At 41.4% G+C, this 18,028-nt stretch overlaps 2 protein-coding genes across 2 annotated transcripts; one reads left to right on the top strand and one right to left on the bottom strand.

Annotated features, from left to right (window-relative positions):
• The first annotated feature begins 447 nt into the window (after positions 1 to 447).
• On the top strand, positions 448 to 12,296 carry LOC110523379 (calcium channel flower homolog). Its single transcript, XM_021602039.2, has 5 exons — positions 448 to 1,574; positions 7,287 to 7,359; positions 7,491 to 7,616; positions 7,770 to 7,877; positions 8,269 to 12,296. The coding sequence occupies exons 1-5, from the start codon at positions 1,469 to 1,471 to the stop codon at positions 8,354 to 8,356; spliced, it is 501 nt and encodes a 166-aa protein (XP_021457714.2). The 5' UTR covers positions 448 to 1,468; the 3' UTR covers positions 8,357 to 12,296.
• LOC110523377 (RNA exonuclease 4) lies at positions 11,594 to 17,412 on the bottom strand. Its single transcript, XM_021602038.2, has 8 exons — positions 16,555 to 17,412; positions 16,012 to 16,415; positions 15,463 to 15,615; positions 12,914 to 13,107; positions 12,649 to 12,737; positions 12,476 to 12,550; positions 12,302 to 12,376; positions 11,594 to 12,209 (listed from the first exon to the last, which is right to left on the bottom strand). Exons 1-8 carry the CDS (start codon positions 16,768 to 16,770, stop codon positions 12,066 to 12,068), a joined length of 1,350 nt encoding a protein of 449 aa, XP_021457713.2. The 5' UTR covers positions 16,771 to 17,412; the 3' UTR covers positions 11,594 to 12,065.
• Between the last annotated feature and the right edge of the window lie 616 nt (positions 17,413 to 18,028).

The following is an 18,028-nucleotide window of genomic DNA, read 5'->3' as shown; positions in this document are numbered from 1 at the left end:
TAAAGAAGCCTGAATTTGCACAGGAAGTGGTAAGTAAAAAAAAAACTCCAAATGGATGTTTAATGTCTGATGCATAACCTATGTGTAATTATCTGAGTCATCCAGTCACAAATACAATTCATCAATACATCTATGTGTGCGTGGTCTCTTTCTCAGGTGGACTTAGTGCGTCTTCGGAGCGAGGACAGCCCTCTGATGGCGAGCGTGGAGCAGGCAGTGTCCCACCTCCAGCAGGCAGGTCAGGTGACCCAACGAAACCTGGACAAGATGTTGTGTCATACCCCCATGGGGATGAAGAGGATGCCCATGGGGATAATGGACGAGAGAAGGATCAGCCAGAGGACTCTGAGGCCTCTGCAGTCCACTCTGTTGTCAGGTTGAATGGGACTAGGTGTATCTCTCAGCGTGTTTGAGGGGATCAAGGTGAGGCGCAGAATTGTGAATCTTGATCAGGTACTGAGTAGGTTTTTGGGAGGAGATTTGCAGATCAGTGATTCTGCGCAGTCCGAGTGCAATGTAGTCGATTTTAAACAAACATTGTTTCATTCTAAACTCTGCCTTAATTGTACCAGTCCCTGTCATAGCCATGGGGGTCTGCTCTCTCTCTTACTACATGAATCCATATGTGTTATTTCATCATTTTGATGTCTTCAATATTATTCTACAAAGTAGAAAATAGTACAAAATAAAGGAAAACCGTTGAATGATTAGGTGCGGTAGCAGAGAGAACAGTCTATGACTAGGGTGGCTGGAGTCTTTGGCAAAAGTAGGAGCTTCATATGTCTCAGGCAAATCATAATTAAATACATAAATGCTCATAATTAATTAGGGATAAAACAAACATATTACAGGATTTTGTTGTGTCGCTGCGCTGTGCAGCATCTACCGAACTGTTTGGATTGGAACACACCCACATGTAAACAAATAGTGACGTACACTATTTTAGTTCCACCCACAATGCAACGCGGACGAACCTGGGGGATCCTCCGAGAAGACGGGACAAAAAAAACAAACAGATTAGAGACAAGTTAAGACAAAGCAGGTCGTTAAAACGATAATTTGTGAATGGTGTAATTTAATAGTGGTAGCTCTAGCTGCCTAATTTTAAGGAAAAAAAATAGTTTAGTAAGTTCCAACTTTGTTAGTGGAGGTTAGCGGTGTGACAGAAGCCAGACTTTGCTTTGGCGACAGAAGAGTTAGCCAGCTTCATAGCTAATGTTAGCTGTCAGCTATCGTGACAACAAAACAATGCTCCGTTGATAACCATAGTTTGTTATTTAGCTAGCCAGAGTATAGACCTGATCAAAGCTATCATTAAAACACACATCTCTGTGATTTCTTCAACTATCAACAAGACCATTGACGTTGGCTAACTAACGCTAGTTTTCCTTGTCCAAGTGAGCCACAGCCGGTAGTGGCTATTGTTAAATTAACTGAGGCGAGTCGCTGAATCAATTACTGGGTCAAAATGAACAGCGACGAGGCGGCAGCTCCGAAACCTGTCACCGACGATGATGGAATGACATGGTGGTACCGATGGCTCTGTAAAATCGTTGGGGTCCTGGGCGGAGTATGTAAGTAAAACTAACTAAGCGTTTTCATAACTACTGTGATTGACAGTCCAATTTGAATGTCTAATACACAGGGACGTGATTTCCTACAGTCAACGTCCCACAAAAAGAGCTGTGACGCTAATATTTGCGTTAACTCTTTGGAATGGTAATCTGTGGCTTTCACTGAGTACTGGGCTGGTACCCCGTTTCATCGGTTCGCACTCCATAGTTAAGGCTGTACAATTATTCTAATACATCCACAGTGGAATCACCCAACTCAGCAAAACCCACAGATCACAACTATGTAGAGTTTACATATTAATTATTGTATTTATTTTTAAGTTATGTATCAATATTCCAACCTGTTTAGCATTATCTAGTCCAAATATAGCATTATTCCACTATTTTTTTGGATCCGTTTCAATGGGGGACCTTTGTCTGGAATTTGGATACCTGTGTGAAGGTAGCTACAATATTGGAATTTGCTGGTTGCCTTCAAAATAAAAGTTCCCCATTGTAACTGAGCCAAACAGATCCAAATAGTGGAATAATGCCATATGTGGACTAGATAATGCTAAACAAGGTTGGAATGTTACATAACTATTTATTTTCTTAAATCATCAATTAATTAAACTCTACATAGTTGTGATCTGTGGGTGTTGCTGAGTAGGGTGATACCCCATTTCATGGGTGCACACTCGATAGGTAAGGCTATATGTACAGTGCATATGTATGCCCCCAATGCAATTATGCGGTCTAGTGCAGCCACAGTGGGATTATTTGACTGTTTATTGTCTAATTAATCTATATATTATGTAACTACATTCCAACCTTATTTAGCATTATATAGACTGAATTATTCCACTATTTATGTCTGTTAGGATACATTTCAATGAGGAACTTTTTGTTTTCAAGGTGAACTGCAAATTCCACTATTGTGGCTAATCCTTATTGTCTCTACCTTAACACAGGTCAGTGGTTTCACCTGCTGACTTTAGGCTGATGGTATACACAGCCTGAATGTTGAATACAATTACATTTGAACTTACTCTACTGGTTTTCTGTGGTGTTGGACCTTCAGATGGTTGAAACTTGAGACAAAATATCCATATTTATTGGTCTGTATTTATCTATTTAGATCCAATATTTTCCAGACAATTCTGCTAATTTAATATATGGCAGATAGAACTTGTCTATCTAAGAAGATAGACCTTCTTCCACTTGCTCCTCAATTTTTGCAGCAATGTTGCAATCATTAAAAAAAATACAAATGTTTACATTTCTATCACCTGACACAGGCACAAAACCATGTAAATACTAGCTGACTTCAATTGACATGCAATGCATGCATACTCTCTCATGACTGAAGGCACGTGCACATGACGGAAGGGCATGCAATGACAGTGTGAGGCTATACTCTCTTTAGGAAGCTGCTGATCTGCTGTCTTTGAAATATTACAGTGTTTAGTTGAGGCCTTCAGTGTTCTTACTGAGCGCCTCTGTCTGCCCAGACAAAGCACTGCCACATCACTCTACCCCAGAATCTCTATGTACAACAATAACCCATTAGTCACATGTTCACATTGTTCATTACAGGAACTAAGAGGCTGGAAGTTGGCACTGTCTGTCTGCTCTCCTGGCTGTCACATATCTCCTTGTGTCATAGGCTTTCTGCTTGCCTGGCTGGCACAATAAGTCATAAGCTATGTTCAGTGATAGCTTCTATTTTATAATGTTAACTAGAGTAGAGTACTCAGTGTGAGACAGACAGAGGTGCTGTTTCTGCCTGCGTTGCAGTTCCCCAGCACTAGGCCAATCACATCCCTGCCTTCCCTTCCCACCTATCCCTTCCCTGCTCGCTGTAGCTATGATTCCGGAGTAGTGTTTGCTGTATCACATTCACATGCGGGACCGCTGCATTTTAAATTGGCTCTGTATACTTCAGCATGCTGTTGAATCTGAGCTCAGGATAGGATATGTCCTACAGTGCCTTCAGAAAGTATTGACACCCCTTGACTTTTTACACATTTAGTTACAGCCTGAATTTAAAATGGATTCAATTGAGATTTTGTGTCACTGGCCTACACACACTAACCCATAATGTCAAAGTGGAAGTGGTTTGGGCCTCCTGGGTGGCGCAGTGGTTAAGGGCGCTGTACTGCAGCGCCAGCTGTGCCATCAGAGTCCCTGGGTTCGCGCCCAGGCTCTGTCGTAACCGGCCGCGACCGGGAGGTCCGTGGGGCAACGCACAATGGCCTAGCGTCGCCCGGGTTAGGGAGGGCTTGGTCGGTAGGGGTGTCCTTGTCTCATCGCGCACCAGCGACTCCTGTGGCGGGCTGGGCGCAGTGTGCGCTAACCAAGGTGGCCAGGTGCACGGTGTTTCCTCCGGCGCATTGGTGCGGGTTGGATGCGTTCTGTGTTAAGAAGCAGTGCGGCTTGGTTGGGTTGTGTATCGGAGGACGCATGACTTTCAACCTTCGTCTCTCCCGAGCCCGTACGGGAGTTGTAGCGATGAGACAAGATAGTAGCTACTACAACAATTGGATACTACGAAATTGGGGAGAAAAAGGGGTAAAATTCAAAAAAAAAAAAAAGTGGAAGTGGTTTTACAAATTAATAAAAAATGAAAAGCTGAAATGTGAACCCTTTGCTATGGTTACGTTACGATAAGTTCAGGAGTAAAATGTTGCAAGTCACATAATAAGTTGCATGGACTCGCTCTGTGTGCAATAATAGTGTACCCCACACATACAATTATCTGTAAGGACCCTCAGTCGAGCAGTGAATTTCAAACACAGATTCAACCACTAAGACCAGGGAGGTTTTCCAATACCGTAAAAATAAAGAAAAATAAAATAAAATAATAAAATAAAGAAATCAGACATTGAATATCCCTTTGAGCATGGAATGATTACATTTTGGATGGTGTATAAACACACCCAGTCACTACAAAGATACAGGCGTCCTTCTCAACTCAGTTGTCAGTGAGGAAATAAAACAATTTCACCATGAGACCAATAGTGACTTTAAAGCAGTTATGTTTAATGGCTGTGATAGAATAACAACTGAAGATGGATGGATGGAACAGTGTAGTTACTTCACAATACTAACCTAATTGACAGAGTGAAAAAAGCCTGTACAGAATAAAGATATTCTAAAACAACAACAAAAAAATTGCAACTTTTAGTCTTAAATACAAAAAAAGTGTTATGTTTGATGCAAATCCAATACACCACATTAGTGAGTACCACTCTCCATATTTTCAAGCATACTGCATAATGCTGGGTGTTGTTATGGGTATGCGGCTAATCATTAAGGACTGGAGTTTTTCAAGATAAAAAATAAATGGAGTGGAGATCCTAGAGGAAAACCTGGTTGTCTGCTTTCCACCAGACACTGGGAGATTTAATTCATCTTTCAGCAGGACAATAACTTTAAACACAAGGCCAAATATACACTGGAGTTGCTTACCAAGTAGACGGTGAATCAAATCAAATGTATTTATATAGCCCTTCTTACATCAGCTGATATCTCAAAGTGCTGTACAGAAACCCAGCCTAAAACCCCAAACAGCAAGCAATGCAGGTGTAGAAGCACGGTGGCTAGGAAAAACTTCCTAGAAAGGCCAAAACCTAGGAAGAAACCTAGAGAGAAACCAGGCTAAGGGGTGGCCAGTCCTCTTCTGGCTGTGCCGGGTGGAGATTATAACAGAACATGGCCAAGATGTTCATAAATGACCAGCATGGTCAAATAATAATAATCACAGTAGTTGTCGAGGGTGCAGCAAGTCAGCACCTCAGGAGTAAATGTCAGTTGGCTTTTCATAGCCGATCATTAAGATAATCTCTACCACTTCTGCTGTCTCTAGAGAGTTGAAAACAGCAGGTCTGGGACAGGTAGCACGTCCGGTGAACAGGTCAGGGTTCCATAGCCGCAGGCAGAACAGTTGAAACTGGAGCAGCAGCACGGCCAGGTGGACTGGGGACAGCAAGGAGTCATCATGCCAGGTAGTCCTGAGGCATGGTCCTAGGGCTCAGGTCCTCCGAGAGGGAGAAAGAAAGAGAGAATTAGAGAGAGCATACTTAAATTCACACAGGACACCAGAAAAGACAGGAGAAGTACTCCAGTTATAACAAACTGACCCTAGCCCCCCGACACATAAACTACTGCAGCATAAATACTGGAGGCTGATACAGGAGGGTCAGGAGACAATGTGGCCTCATCCGATGATACCCCCGGACAGGGCCAAACAGGCAGGATATAACCCTACCCACTTTGCCAAAGCACAGCCCCCACACCACTAGAGGGATATCTTGAATGTTCCTGAGTTGGCACGTTACAGTTTTGACTTAAATCTACTGCAGAAATATATGGCAAGACCTGAAAATGGTTGTCTAGCAATGATCAACAACCAATTTGACAGAGGTCGAAGAATCCTAAAAACAATCATGTGCAATTTGCACAATCCAGGTGTGGAAAGCTCTTAGAGACTTACCCAGAAGACTCACAGCTGTAATCATTGCCAAATATGCTTCTACAAAGTATTAATTCAGGGGTGTGAATAATTATGTTAATGAAATATGTCTATTTAATTTTCAATAAATGTGCAAACATTTCCAAAAAACACGTTTTCACTTTGTCATTGTGGGGGTATTGTGTGTAGATGGGTAAGGAAAATAATCTTATGTAACTCGTTTTGAATTCAAGCTGTAACACAACAAAATATGGACTAAGTCAAGTGGTATGAATACTTTCTGAAGGCACTGTATATGATTCCTCTGACTTTAGCTACTGCAGAGTAGACTGCATATGTGTGTCTCTGAGACTAGCAGTGCTTGTGTGTGGGCGTCTCTGTGTGTATGGCATGAGTGTGCTAGCTAGCCGAATGGTCTCATCTGGTACTGTGGGAGGTTGTTGCGAGTGGCAGCCATTTAATTTAATCACACTCGTATGGGATCTCCAATCTGTCATTACTAGCATGAGGTTAGCGTGATGTTTCTCTCTTGATAGAAATCCTGTGCTGTGTTTTCAAGCTTTAATGGTTTCAAACCAATACAACTCTAGCCCCACTAGATAATAATTTAATCAAAGTTGGGTACAAAATACAATATGAGCTGTCTCAGCTTTGAGACACTAGTGGGCTGTGTGAATTCATTTATTCATTCAAGTGTGTGTGTGTGTGTGTGTGTACTACAGAGTACAATGGATGTCGTGTGTAATTATCCCGTCTTTTCATTGTCTGGGTCCCTTCCCATGCTCACAGTGTGGCCACTGGACTGGTAGCTGCACCCAGCAGAGCCAACCAGGCAATGTATATCAGGGGCCTAGCAGGATCTTAGCATGGGGCCTGTAACCTCAGATTAATACTCATCTGTCTCCTGTTTGGCTCGTATTCTATGGCTCTCTGCCAGAGGAGAAGAGCTGATCCTCTGGTGCTCCTGCTATCAAAACCACTCATGTTTGTTTAAACGGAAATTTAGGCCCTTGTGGTTTCCAGTTAGGCTATATTTGATTTAAGTGTGGATGAATAACGTCCCCAGTCAGGGTAATAGCACTGTTTGTCATATTTCTAAATTGGAACAAAGCCTCCTTTATTCTGGTAAATTGGTATTCATGGTGACCCTATATGCCTGAAGCATCCACATGCATATTTATACCTGTTTGTACTTGATCTGGTTGCATTATCAGAACTGTAACATTGCATGTAATGTGATATTTTCTCTCCCACTGAAGCATGTGCCATCTCAGGAGTGTGGATGTGTGTCACTGTCAACCCTTTAAACATCGCTGCTGGAGTATGGATGGTGTAAGTTTGTCTTGCACAATATGATCCTTAGCCAAGGCTTTAGATTTGCATACATGCCTACATATATTAGAGAGAGAGAGAGTGTGTGTGGTGTGTGTAAAGATGTGCTAATGTCCTCCTTCTTTTTCAAGGTTGAATGCCTTTGTGCTGTTCCTGTGTGAAGTTCCATTCTGCTGCCAGTTCATTGAGTTTGCAAATGCAGTGGCAGCTAGAGCTGACAAATTCAAGCCATGGCAGAAAGCCTTCTTCTACTGCGGGTAAGAACTGGACTGAGACCTGCTGTCTTCACATGACTCAGCTGTCCATTGTCTAGGCCTGCAATTTTAAATGGCCTTTTAACCAGTTGAAAAACATACTTCAAGTTTTCTGTAATCACTCACTCAATCAAACCCTGTTTCTTGTATTTCCAGGATGGCACTGTTTCCCATATTCCTGAGCTTCTCCATCACCACTTTGTTTGGAAATGCCATTGCCTTCGCTACGGGAGTCCTCTATGGTCTCGCCTCACTGGGCAAAAAGTGAGGTTTTTCTATTCATTCTTTTGTGATAAGATTTCGATTTGAATATGTGTGTAGGCCTACATAGTGTACTTGAGATTGAATTTGTTTCTTTCTCGCCCCTCTTTCTCACACTTTCTCCCCTTTCAGTTCAAATGAACATGCATTTTTAATCAACATTTAGATGTTTAGGTGTTATTAATCAGTAGTAAGATGCATTACATTTAAAATAATGTAACATCTTGTAACAGGAGATAACAGCTTCATTCCATACCCTCATTGTAACTTTGAGTGGCAAAAAGTAACCCTGTAAATTATCTCATTCAACATTATATCTAACATCTCCCCTTTCCTCTGTGGTGTCATGCTTTCGGCCCTGTTTCTCTCTCTTCCACCACTCTGTTTCTTTCAGGGGTGATGCGGTGAGTTACGCCAGGCTGAATCACCAGAAACTGGGGGATGAGGAGAAGCTGACCGGGACGACTGACGGGTCAATATAGTGACATGGCTTATCCCTCCGGTCTCACAGAGGAGGAACACTATCCTTTATCAAGGGATAAAGATGTCAACCCCTCTCCCCCACCATCTCTTCTCTTTTACCCCACCTCTCCCTCTCTGTTACTGAGTTTATGTATCTAAACTGCTGCATCTTTAATGTCTTATTTGATGAAATGTGTCCGTATAGATTTGATGTAATTTGGTCCTTTAATAGTGTGAATTTAGTTTGACATTTTAGTTCATGTAAAGGTTTAGCGGTTGTTTTAATACGTTTTTTTTTTTTTTTCATTTTTGTGTGCTGTTTTGTTGTCCTGGTTACTGGGGTATCCATTTTTTGCAAGTAGGAAAAGGAATGTACCATTTTAGCCAATCCGCCTTTCAGGAAACCTGGGCGATAGTGAAAGTGGAATTGTAGTTTTTGTTAAGGATTTTCCCAAGTCATCTTCCTCTGTTTGCCACCGGCAATTGGAAATTCGGCCATTGGGACAGTAATCCCAAATGTATATCCATCCAGTGTACCCAAAGATGGGAGTCCTCTTTTATATTGATTACTTGAGATATGAAGTAACCAATATTCAGTTTTCAACTGAACACTTTGAACAAACATTGACAACATTGCATGTTTACAGAGGACATAGGATTCACTGTGACATCATAGTTCTAACAACGGTTAGATGAACTATCTTATCAGCTTTTGGGGCATTCTACAAATTTGCTTGTAATCAAACAGTCACAGGTTGCTATAGGTTGTGTATATCATGAGAAGAAAAACAGATTAAGGGCTCAATTCAATACATCTCTCTGAAGTTCAGCGCTGTAGTGCAATTGAAATTCAAAGGTAATGTTCCCACTTTCGTGGAGACTGCATTCACGGTAAACGATGCATGTGTCGGCTCAATCGGAAATGACTTTAACATTTAAATCACGCTATAGCGCTGAACCTCTGCGATACAAATTGAATTGGGCACTAAAGAACGGCTATAGTGCTTTAGAACCTATTGTTGTTCCCTTCTGGAACCTGAATTGACCTCGAACCCGGTTGATCTATGCCACTTCAGAATGTTTATTTTCGACTCTACAAATCCTAGTGCGATCTAGCCTTCTGACCCATGGAAGCAGAATGTTAAAGGTTTAAGGACTGTGATGAGATAATGTCTTGATTCAGAGACTAATAGGGTTTAACACAGCACACAAAGCAAATATTAGTCTTTTTCCTTAGTCAGATAGGAGATACAATCTTCTGTCCAACCTCTGATCACAGGTGAAATGTGTTGTTCAGCAACATGCTACTGTTGTTTTTTTGGTCGACTCTTTTGGTGAAAAGTAATGCATTGAGTTAGCTTGTTTGGCCACACCTCTTACAGTAGTGTATCTCGCACATTCTCTCTGGATTGGAAAACATTTCAATCAGTAAAATGGTCGCCCATGATTGGTTCTCAGTTAGGCATATTTTTTTTTTCTATATACATCATACAGGGTAACTAGCAAGAACAATATTGCAGGTCACTTTAACCAAAGCATAGGTACTATCCACATACACGTACAAATGAACCAGCTTTTGTTAAAAGGAATCAAACACTACAGGCATACAAGCGATATTATATCACTTAGGAATATATGGAACACTATTTAGGCTCATAGTTCAAAACAATATGCAACATAGGCGTGTTAGCAGCTATCTAATTGCTAGATCGAATCCCCGAGCTGACAAGGTAAAACTGTGTCTTTCTGCCCCTGAACAAGGCAGTTAACCTACTGTTCCTAGGCTGTCATTGTAAATAATTTGTTCTTAACTGACTTGCCTAGTTAAATAAAGGTTCAAAATATATATTTCAATAGTTTCAGATATTATGCATTTTACCAACATTTTCATTACTGTAACAGACCAAAAAAAGTTAAACAAATCAATATTTTATTTTAACATTGCTCCCCTAATGAAAAGGCCTGAGTTAAACATAACACTGAAAATAAATATTTCAAATGAAATAGCTTTTTCCCAATTTGAGCTCTTCAGCCATTTTGGTAATGAGAAGGCCAAATGGGGTACTCTAGATGATGCATAATGGATGAATAAAACCTGATTGGAGTTTTTACAGGAACTAGAAAGTTTTTGGACACATATCCAGACATTGTATGTAATAAATATAGTTTAATGTAAACTTTGTTTTATTCAAATAAGTTAAGCTTTATAAAATGACCTGAGAATTTAATCCGGGCGCATTTCGGTAATACGATTTTGGGGTGAAAATGTGAAAAATTCGGGTAAATGTAAAATGGGTTTAAAAAAAGACATCTTGGTTCTCGGAATGATAGTCGATTTTGGCAGGTTCATCATGGTTTTGTAACTCAATTTGCTAGACATATTTCAAAAGAGATTTACCCCCATATACAAGAGGGACACTAATCCTTACCTTATGATCTCTGGGCACATACAAGTCCTTAATGGTTACACTATAGCGTTATGGAAAATATTTTTTACTTAACTGGGAAAGTCAGTTAAGAACAAATTCGTATTTACAATGACAGCTGGATGAGATACAGCCTGGATTTTAACCAGGGACTCTAGTGACACCTCTTGCGCTGAGATGCAGTGCCTTAGTGTTTGAGGTTCCAGAGTGGTGCAGCAGTCTAACAGCTTGCCCCATGCAATAGGAATGAGTTTTGCAGCACAGACCTCTAGTTTGCTGTAAGGGGTTTCTGTGTATTCTTCTGTTTAGGTATGTTGAATCGAAGTGAATTTAGTTTGTCTTTGTTGCTTTTTTATGATGTAATATACTATAAGGTCAAAATGAGCATACTAACTTGGTTGCTAGTTATATGGGGGTGCGTTTGTAAATTCACTCTGGAGTCCCAGAGAACGCTTTGGGCGTTCGTAAATTGAGCGTTTTGCTCTGGCCAAGGAGTAGGGTTGATCCGAGCGTTCTGACCTTAACAGCAGTCAAACTATCCGGCTAAAATTAGCTAGCTTGATAGCTACTTCCATACAAAAATTAGAGAACACCTCACTCTGACCATTTTACTCACCCTAGCAGAGCTGGTTAGGCTTTTTTCATGTTATCCAGAGCATTGGTGACTAACTTTGCTGCTGGCAACACTAATTCGCATTTTTGCCGACATTTACTGACACCGGTCATGTCGAACGTTCTTAAATTAATCAGTTATAGTAGATGGCCAGAGCAAATTTACGAACGCGCCCATGGTATTCTCGCCATATGGCTAAACATTTTTCCTCCTAGTTATTACTTGTGATTTAAATATCTTACCTTTAATTCATGAAAAACTCTCAAATACAAAGGCAACACATAATCCAAACACTTGGAATTTAAACTGCAGATATTCAACATCAAGACATGGATGTTAGATCAGAAAAATACCACATTTTAAAACATTCGAACCAGAAAACTGATATAGCAGACAATGAGTGAAAGATCCATGCATAGTTAAAGCGGCACTAGGCTGTTTCTGATGACCAACTTTCTGAATGATTAGGGTTGAGTGGGATTTGAATAAAGTCCATATTAATTTGATCAAACCGCTTTGTGTAATCCTTATGGGTCACCAAGAGATTCCTCAATTCACTAAGACCTCAAAGTGCAAGTTCACTTCCAAAAGAAACAATTGTTAATTCAATCAAGCCTCCTGTCCTGTGCCATCTAGTCAAGGGCGAGTCCTCAGTCCCATTACAGACTGATGCAGTTCAGTCAGTCAGGTTCATTTGTGTTTGGGTGATTTGGGCTTCCTTGGTTCCTTGGTCTTCTTGGTTAACTCCGGGTTGTTATGACTAGCCTTGATCTCTGCCTCCCAATGTTTCTTCACCATCGTGTACAACCTCATGGTCGCCTGGGCGTCTTGGACCTGCAACACATTCTCAGACATTGGCTACGGTTCACAGTTGTACTACTGTATATGTGAGCTACAAAATAAAGATTGATAAAAAGCTGACTTACGGATGAATGTTCTCCCTGTTGTACTTTGACACCGAGTATTTCTCTACACAGGAGTTTCAGAGAGGGCCGACCACTCTGAAAATAAAATAACATTATCTTCCTCTTATAGTGTTATTACAACCCCTTCAGTCACGCACATTAATACAAAATATCTGCCCACAAACCAGTCTTTACCTTCACAATTTTCTTGAAAGATTTATACTTCTGGGTGTCTCTGATTCTCTTTTTTGGGTGATCCAAGAACAAAATCTGAAAAATGTTAGCATGGAAAGTATATGTAAATGTTGACAATGGTCAGGTTTTCGTTAGAATGATGAACAATGCAAGTAACATCATAGTAGGTGTACCTTGAGGTCATTGTGAATGGCGTGTCCCACAAGCGTTCTCCCCTGGAGGATCTCAGCCACCTCTTTCTGTACGGTCTTCACATTCTCACCTGCAGAATATAACAGACGACACAAGTCGCATTTGAAAACGACCCGCAGATAACTTCATCCTAAAATAAGACTCTTTTGGGCTTTAGTGAGTTTGTTGCCGTTTCCAATGCTACCATAAGACCATATTAATATAGTGGTAAAATAATCACTAAGGAGGTCAGCTCATCCTGCTTACCGTTTTTGATGTCATCTGGTCGGATGCCACTGACAGCTGTCCTGTAGTCCGTCACCTTCTCTGTGGGTTTGACGAATTTGTCATAGATGCACTTTCCAAAATGGTTGACAAGGGAGACCCGGGCTACGATGCTGTCCTCTCCATCTGGCCCCACACCCACCATCTCACAGTCCATAGCCACCGCCTTGGTCAGGCTGACAGGTGCCATGATGAACAGGGAAAGAAAAAGCCTTGGTCACACCTGTTACTTGACTTGAAGCTTGACCCCCCCAGGTTTTTTAGCCCATTGATTTTGTAGTAATGTTTGTCACTCATATCACAAAAACAGTGTACAATTGCAAGACAGAGCTTTAAAACTGCACGTTTTTCTCTGCAACTCATGACAACATGTGTAGAATTGCAGGAAATAAGCTTTAAACCTGCAAAAAAAAACTCGCCAACTAGAGGGGTGTTAACAGTTTATATTATTAACAGTGCTTGTGCCCATAGAAATAGGAGGACGCAGGATGTTTTGACATCTTAAAATGAATGTAGCAAACGGGGCATTCAAGTTATGGAGTCATTTTTATTTTTTAAATAAGGACACCAATAGGTGAAGAAACATCAAACTTCTATTCCCAGCTAGCTAAACGACGCATACAAGGTAATGTGGGAGAAGGAAATGCATTTCTTTACAATGACAATCAGGTGTACCCTTCATGCATATTAAAAAGGTGACTTGAACTACATTGCATAATCTAGGAATATGTCCACAGGGCATCATTTATGGGCTTTATGGGGTGGGATTCTTATGACATTACCAGGTGTAAGACTCTAGTACGATTTCCAAAAAACAACCTGTTAAACTCTTATGTGGTTAACGCAGTGGTTCTCAACTGGTTTTGCTTCGGTTCTCAACTGGTTTTGCTTCGGGACCCAAATTGAACCAGTTTGTCTGTCACAAACCAATACTCACATCATGAAAAATAATTGCCAAAATTCAATCTTGAGAACTATTTTTAATGCTGTAGTGATATACTCAATCAAGGAGCTGTATGCGCTCCAACCAGACAAAGTGGAGTGTTGTCTCTGGACTATTTCTCCTGTCTTATCCGGTGTCCTGTGTGAATTTAAGTATGCTCTCTCGAATTCCCTCTCGGAGGAGGACCTGAACCCTAGGACAATGCCCCAGGACTACCTGGCCTGATGCCTCCTTGCTGTCCCCAGTCCACCTGACCGTGCTGCTGCTCCAGTTTCAACTGTTCTGCCTGCAGCTATGGAACCCTGACCTGTTCACCGGACGTCCTATCTGTCCCAGACCTGCTGTTTTATACTCTCTAGAGACAGCAGGAGCGGTAGAGATACTCCTAATGTTCGGCTATGAAAAGCCAACTGACATTTACTCCTGAGGTGCTGACCTGTTGCACCCTCAACAACCACTGTGATTATTATTATTTGACCATGCTGGTCATCTATGAACATTTGAACATCTTGGCCATGTTCTGTAATAATCTCCACCCGGCACAGCCAGAAGAGGACTGGTCACCCCACATAGCCTGGTTCCACTCTAGGTTTCTTCCTAGGTTCTGGCCTTTCTAGGGAGTTTTTCCTAGCCACCGCGCTCCTACACCTGCATTGCTTGCTGTTTGGGGTTTTAGGCTGGGTTTCTGTACAGCACTTTGAGATATAAGCTGATGTAAGAAGGGCTTTATAAATACATTTGGTGTGAGAGTGCGGAACAGACAGAGAAAATGCAAGCCTTCATCATCATGGGGGGGAACGTGTGCCCACTCCCCAACAAGGTAGATGAGCTGTACGCAAACATTCAATGCCAACAGGACTTTTACGATGTGAGCTTTCCTTCTTTCATCAAAACTTGGCTTATGGAGGATACACTTGTTGAATCAGTGACTTCGGATGGGTTCTCTGTCATGCGCTTGGATAGTGACTGCCACAGTACGGGTAATTACTCAGACTGTGGACCAGTTGAGGAAACAGTTCAAATGGGCAAATGCCAGGAAGGCTGTTGGACCGGATAGAATCAGACCCGGGTGCTCAGTGACTGTACTGCGCAGTTGAGTGGCATCCTGCACTTTATCTTCATGCAGTCACTGTCTACCTCTACTGTACCTACACAATGGAAATCCCCCTGCATTGTGCCTGTTCCCAAAAACACCAAGGGCAGGGCCTAAACAACTTCAAGCCTGTTGCACTCACTTCCCAGCTGATGAAGGTATTTGAGAGAGTGGTCCTGGCACAACTAAAGCAGCAGGTGCTCCGGGTTTCTTTACCCCCCCACAGTTTGCCTACCAGGCCAAGATAGGTGTGGAATATGCACTGCTGTTAATGTAGCACAATGCTGCTAATAGCTCTATATTGAAAACACTGCAATACTGTGAAGAAAAATTATTGAGATTAAAATGAAGTAAAAATGTAAATTCATTATAATTGACACACTTTCTACCTGGTTTAAGTTCAGACTGGAGTATTTTTTCATAATTTTTTTTTTAAAAACTCAACACTTGCAACCCATTCAAAAACCACCAGTTGAGAATCGCTGCCTAACTTACCCCTCAAATGCCCTGTCCTTGACCAGCGCGCTCTCTGTGGTCTGGGCGTCTGTCTTCTGAGTGCCTTGGATCTTCCTCATGATATCGGCTGCCTCTGTTCCCACTGTGGCCTCAATGTCGTCAGGGTCCACATCATCAAACCACATGTCCAATCTATTGGAGGACAGATATGTATTAACCATCACATACATTAACCAACACTGAGGTGCCTGTGGAAATAATATCTGATAATCTGACCGTAGGTTTGGATGCAAGTTTGACAATTGACTACAGAAATGACTAAACACAGACAAACCACACACATGCTTTTTTACAACAGTGAGAAGTTCTTGAAGTCAACACCTCAATAGTCACACTTACTTGCCGGTATTCATTTTGGGTGCCTGTACTGTTTATATTTAGGTGCAGAAACTCTGCAACACCTTTGAGCTGATATTCTATAAAAGATGTGCAGAAACTCACGCAGTAGAACATTGGAGGTGCTGGTACTTAGTTCTGGTAAGCTCCTGCCCAAGTCAAGGCAATATTGGTAACACTGGACAGACTTACTCAGTGGGTTTCTTTTCCTCCACTTCTACTTTCTTCTTCTTCAACTGTGCATTGCTGTCTATCTGGACACTGCTCTGTTTCCTCTTCTTGGCTTTGGGCTGTTCTGTCCCCGATTGTCCTGGATCTATCCCATTCACCTGAGTTTTACTAGGAACAGAACTGTCCTTCCATGCTTTCCCACTGTTCACCTGCTTGGGCTTAGTTGCCTTGGCATCAGTCACTGTCTTTGATACGTTCTTAGCAGGCTTCTTATGCACCACAGCCACCTCCTTCGAAACGTCTTTAGTTGGTTTCTTATGAGTCTCGTCCTTTGAAATGTCTTTAGTGGGTTTCTTAGGGACTTCCTTCTTTGAGTTTTGCTGAAACAGTTGCCTTTTCACAGGAGGGGGGTTGGATTTGAACACCTGCAAATAGAGAGAGCTCTAATAACACCATATTTTTGACAGGGATGACAGTGGTACTAATGCATTCAAGTCTGTCATCTATCCAAAAATCTGTAACACAACACGCCATTTCTGACTTAAGTCATAACCAAGTCCTTACCTCTAGTAACGTTTTCCAGTTGGTTGAAAACTGTTGGGCATCTTTCGGGGGAAGCAACGCCTTGGTTTTACCTTGATCTTTTGAAATGGGCTCTTTTTTCTTGGTGTGTTGATAAAACGTTTTCTTTCGAGGTTTCTTTTTCGTTTGGCTCTGACTGGATTTTGGCACTTTAGAAGCAGCAGAGTCCGTTTTCTCTGGTTTGACTTTACACATCATGTCTCGATGGCTGTGAGCTTAGCTTTTGAAAATCTTGCTGTCAACTCGGTTGATTTCTTGGTGGGAAGCAGTGTGAGAGTAATGACAGCCAGGACTTCCACTTTATACTCTTAATATCTCATTAAAAAAAGTTAACCTTGCTAAATGACTAGCTTTTGACAGCCCAATATACTTCAAACGTTCTGTAGCTCAGTAAGTTAGCTACTTGCTATAAGTTCGCTAGCTCTGCTAACATGTGATCAGAAGCTCAAACATGAACGAATTCGCTACATTTGCTAAGTAACAATAACATAACTAATCGGTACTCGTGGTTTAAACAGGAATATTTCACCTCTATAAAGAGCTAAATGAATAATTACAACGCCGCAACAATCGTTATGCTGTACACAATTAGAGATCCAACGTTACACATTTTTCTAAACGCCATGCTGAAATGTGTACTTCGGAAATTTGTCACAAGTGTGAATGTCCGAAAGTAAACACGTCCACGGTTGTACTTGGTTCCTAGATAAAGGAGTTCATTCCGTTCATCCTGAATTATGTTGCTTAATATAAACTACTCTACCAATAAAAACTGTAATCAAGGATGTTGGCTAAAAATCTATACATAATATCCAGTAAGGTGACAAGCACACAAAAGAGAACCATAGGAGACAACCAGTGACAAGAGGGGATTGCGTTGAAAGGTCTTGCACTAAAATACTTTAACACAAGGCGGCCGTGTTGTCTAATTGATTAATCACTTTCGTCCTGGTTTCAGAACAATACACCCAAATCACAACAGAAGACAATAAATGTAGACCTACATTTGAAGTTGCAAACATTTTTATACATCAGAAGCTTTATCCCCTTGATAATGGCCATTATATCGTAATATATGACACATTTATAAGATTATGATTTGTTATTACTGATTTGTTACTCCACCTCAAGAATTCCATTTGTCAAATCGCTCGGGGAACGCATACTCTCGTTCAGGCAAATTAGAAATAAGTGCACTCAGGCTATCCGGAAGGCCAAAATTAGTTTCTTTAAGGAGGAATTCTCTCACTGGAAAATGGTTAAATACCTGGAGAATAAACCCTCCTCCACACAGCTGACCATGTCCCTTAATGTTGATGATGTGGTTGTTACTGACAAGGAGCACATGGCGGAGCACTTTAATCACCACTTCATTAAGTCAGGATTCCTATTTGACTCTGCCATACCTCCTTGCCCGTCCAACGTTTCCTCATCTCCCACCCCTTCTAATGCGACT

Source organism: Oncorhynchus mykiss, chromosome 5, assembly GCF_013265735.2.
Source record: "Oncorhynchus mykiss isolate Arlee chromosome 5, USDA_OmykA_1.1, whole genome shotgun sequence".
Lineage (NCBI taxonomy): Eukaryota > Metazoa > Chordata > Actinopteri > Salmoniformes > Salmonidae > Oncorhynchus > Oncorhynchus mykiss.
The sequence above is the reverse complement of the archived record's forward strand: the minus strand, read 5'-3'. Positions and strand labels throughout refer to the sequence as shown.

Excerpts from the sequence above, each read along its gene's own strand:
- LOC110523377 (XM_021602038.2), bottom strand. The coding sequence starts at position 16,770 with ATGATGTGTAAAGTCAAACCAGAGAAAACGGACTCTGCTGCTTCTAAA. Across the intron at positions 16,416-16,554 it reads ACTGGAAAACGTTACTAGAG|GTGTTCAAATCCAACCCCCC; the intron begins GTAAGGACTTGG and ends CTCTATTTGCAG. Across the intron at positions 13,108-15,462 it reads AAGGACAGGGCATTTGAGGG|CCTGACCAAGGCGGTGGCTA; the intron begins GTAAGTTAGGCA and ends GGCACCTGTCAG.
- LOC110523379 (XM_021602039.2), top strand. The coding sequence starts at position 1,469 with ATGAACAGCGACGAGGCGGCAGCTCCGAAACCTGTCACCGACGATGAT. Across the intron at positions 1,575-7,286 it reads TGGGGTCCTGGGCGGAGTAT|CATGTGCCATCTCAGGAGTG; the intron begins GTAAGTAAAACT and ends CTCCCACTGAAG. Across the intron at positions 7,360-7,490 it reads GCTGCTGGAGTATGGATGGT|GTTGAATGCCTTTGTGCTGT; the intron begins GTAAGTTTGTCT and ends TTCTTTTTCAAG.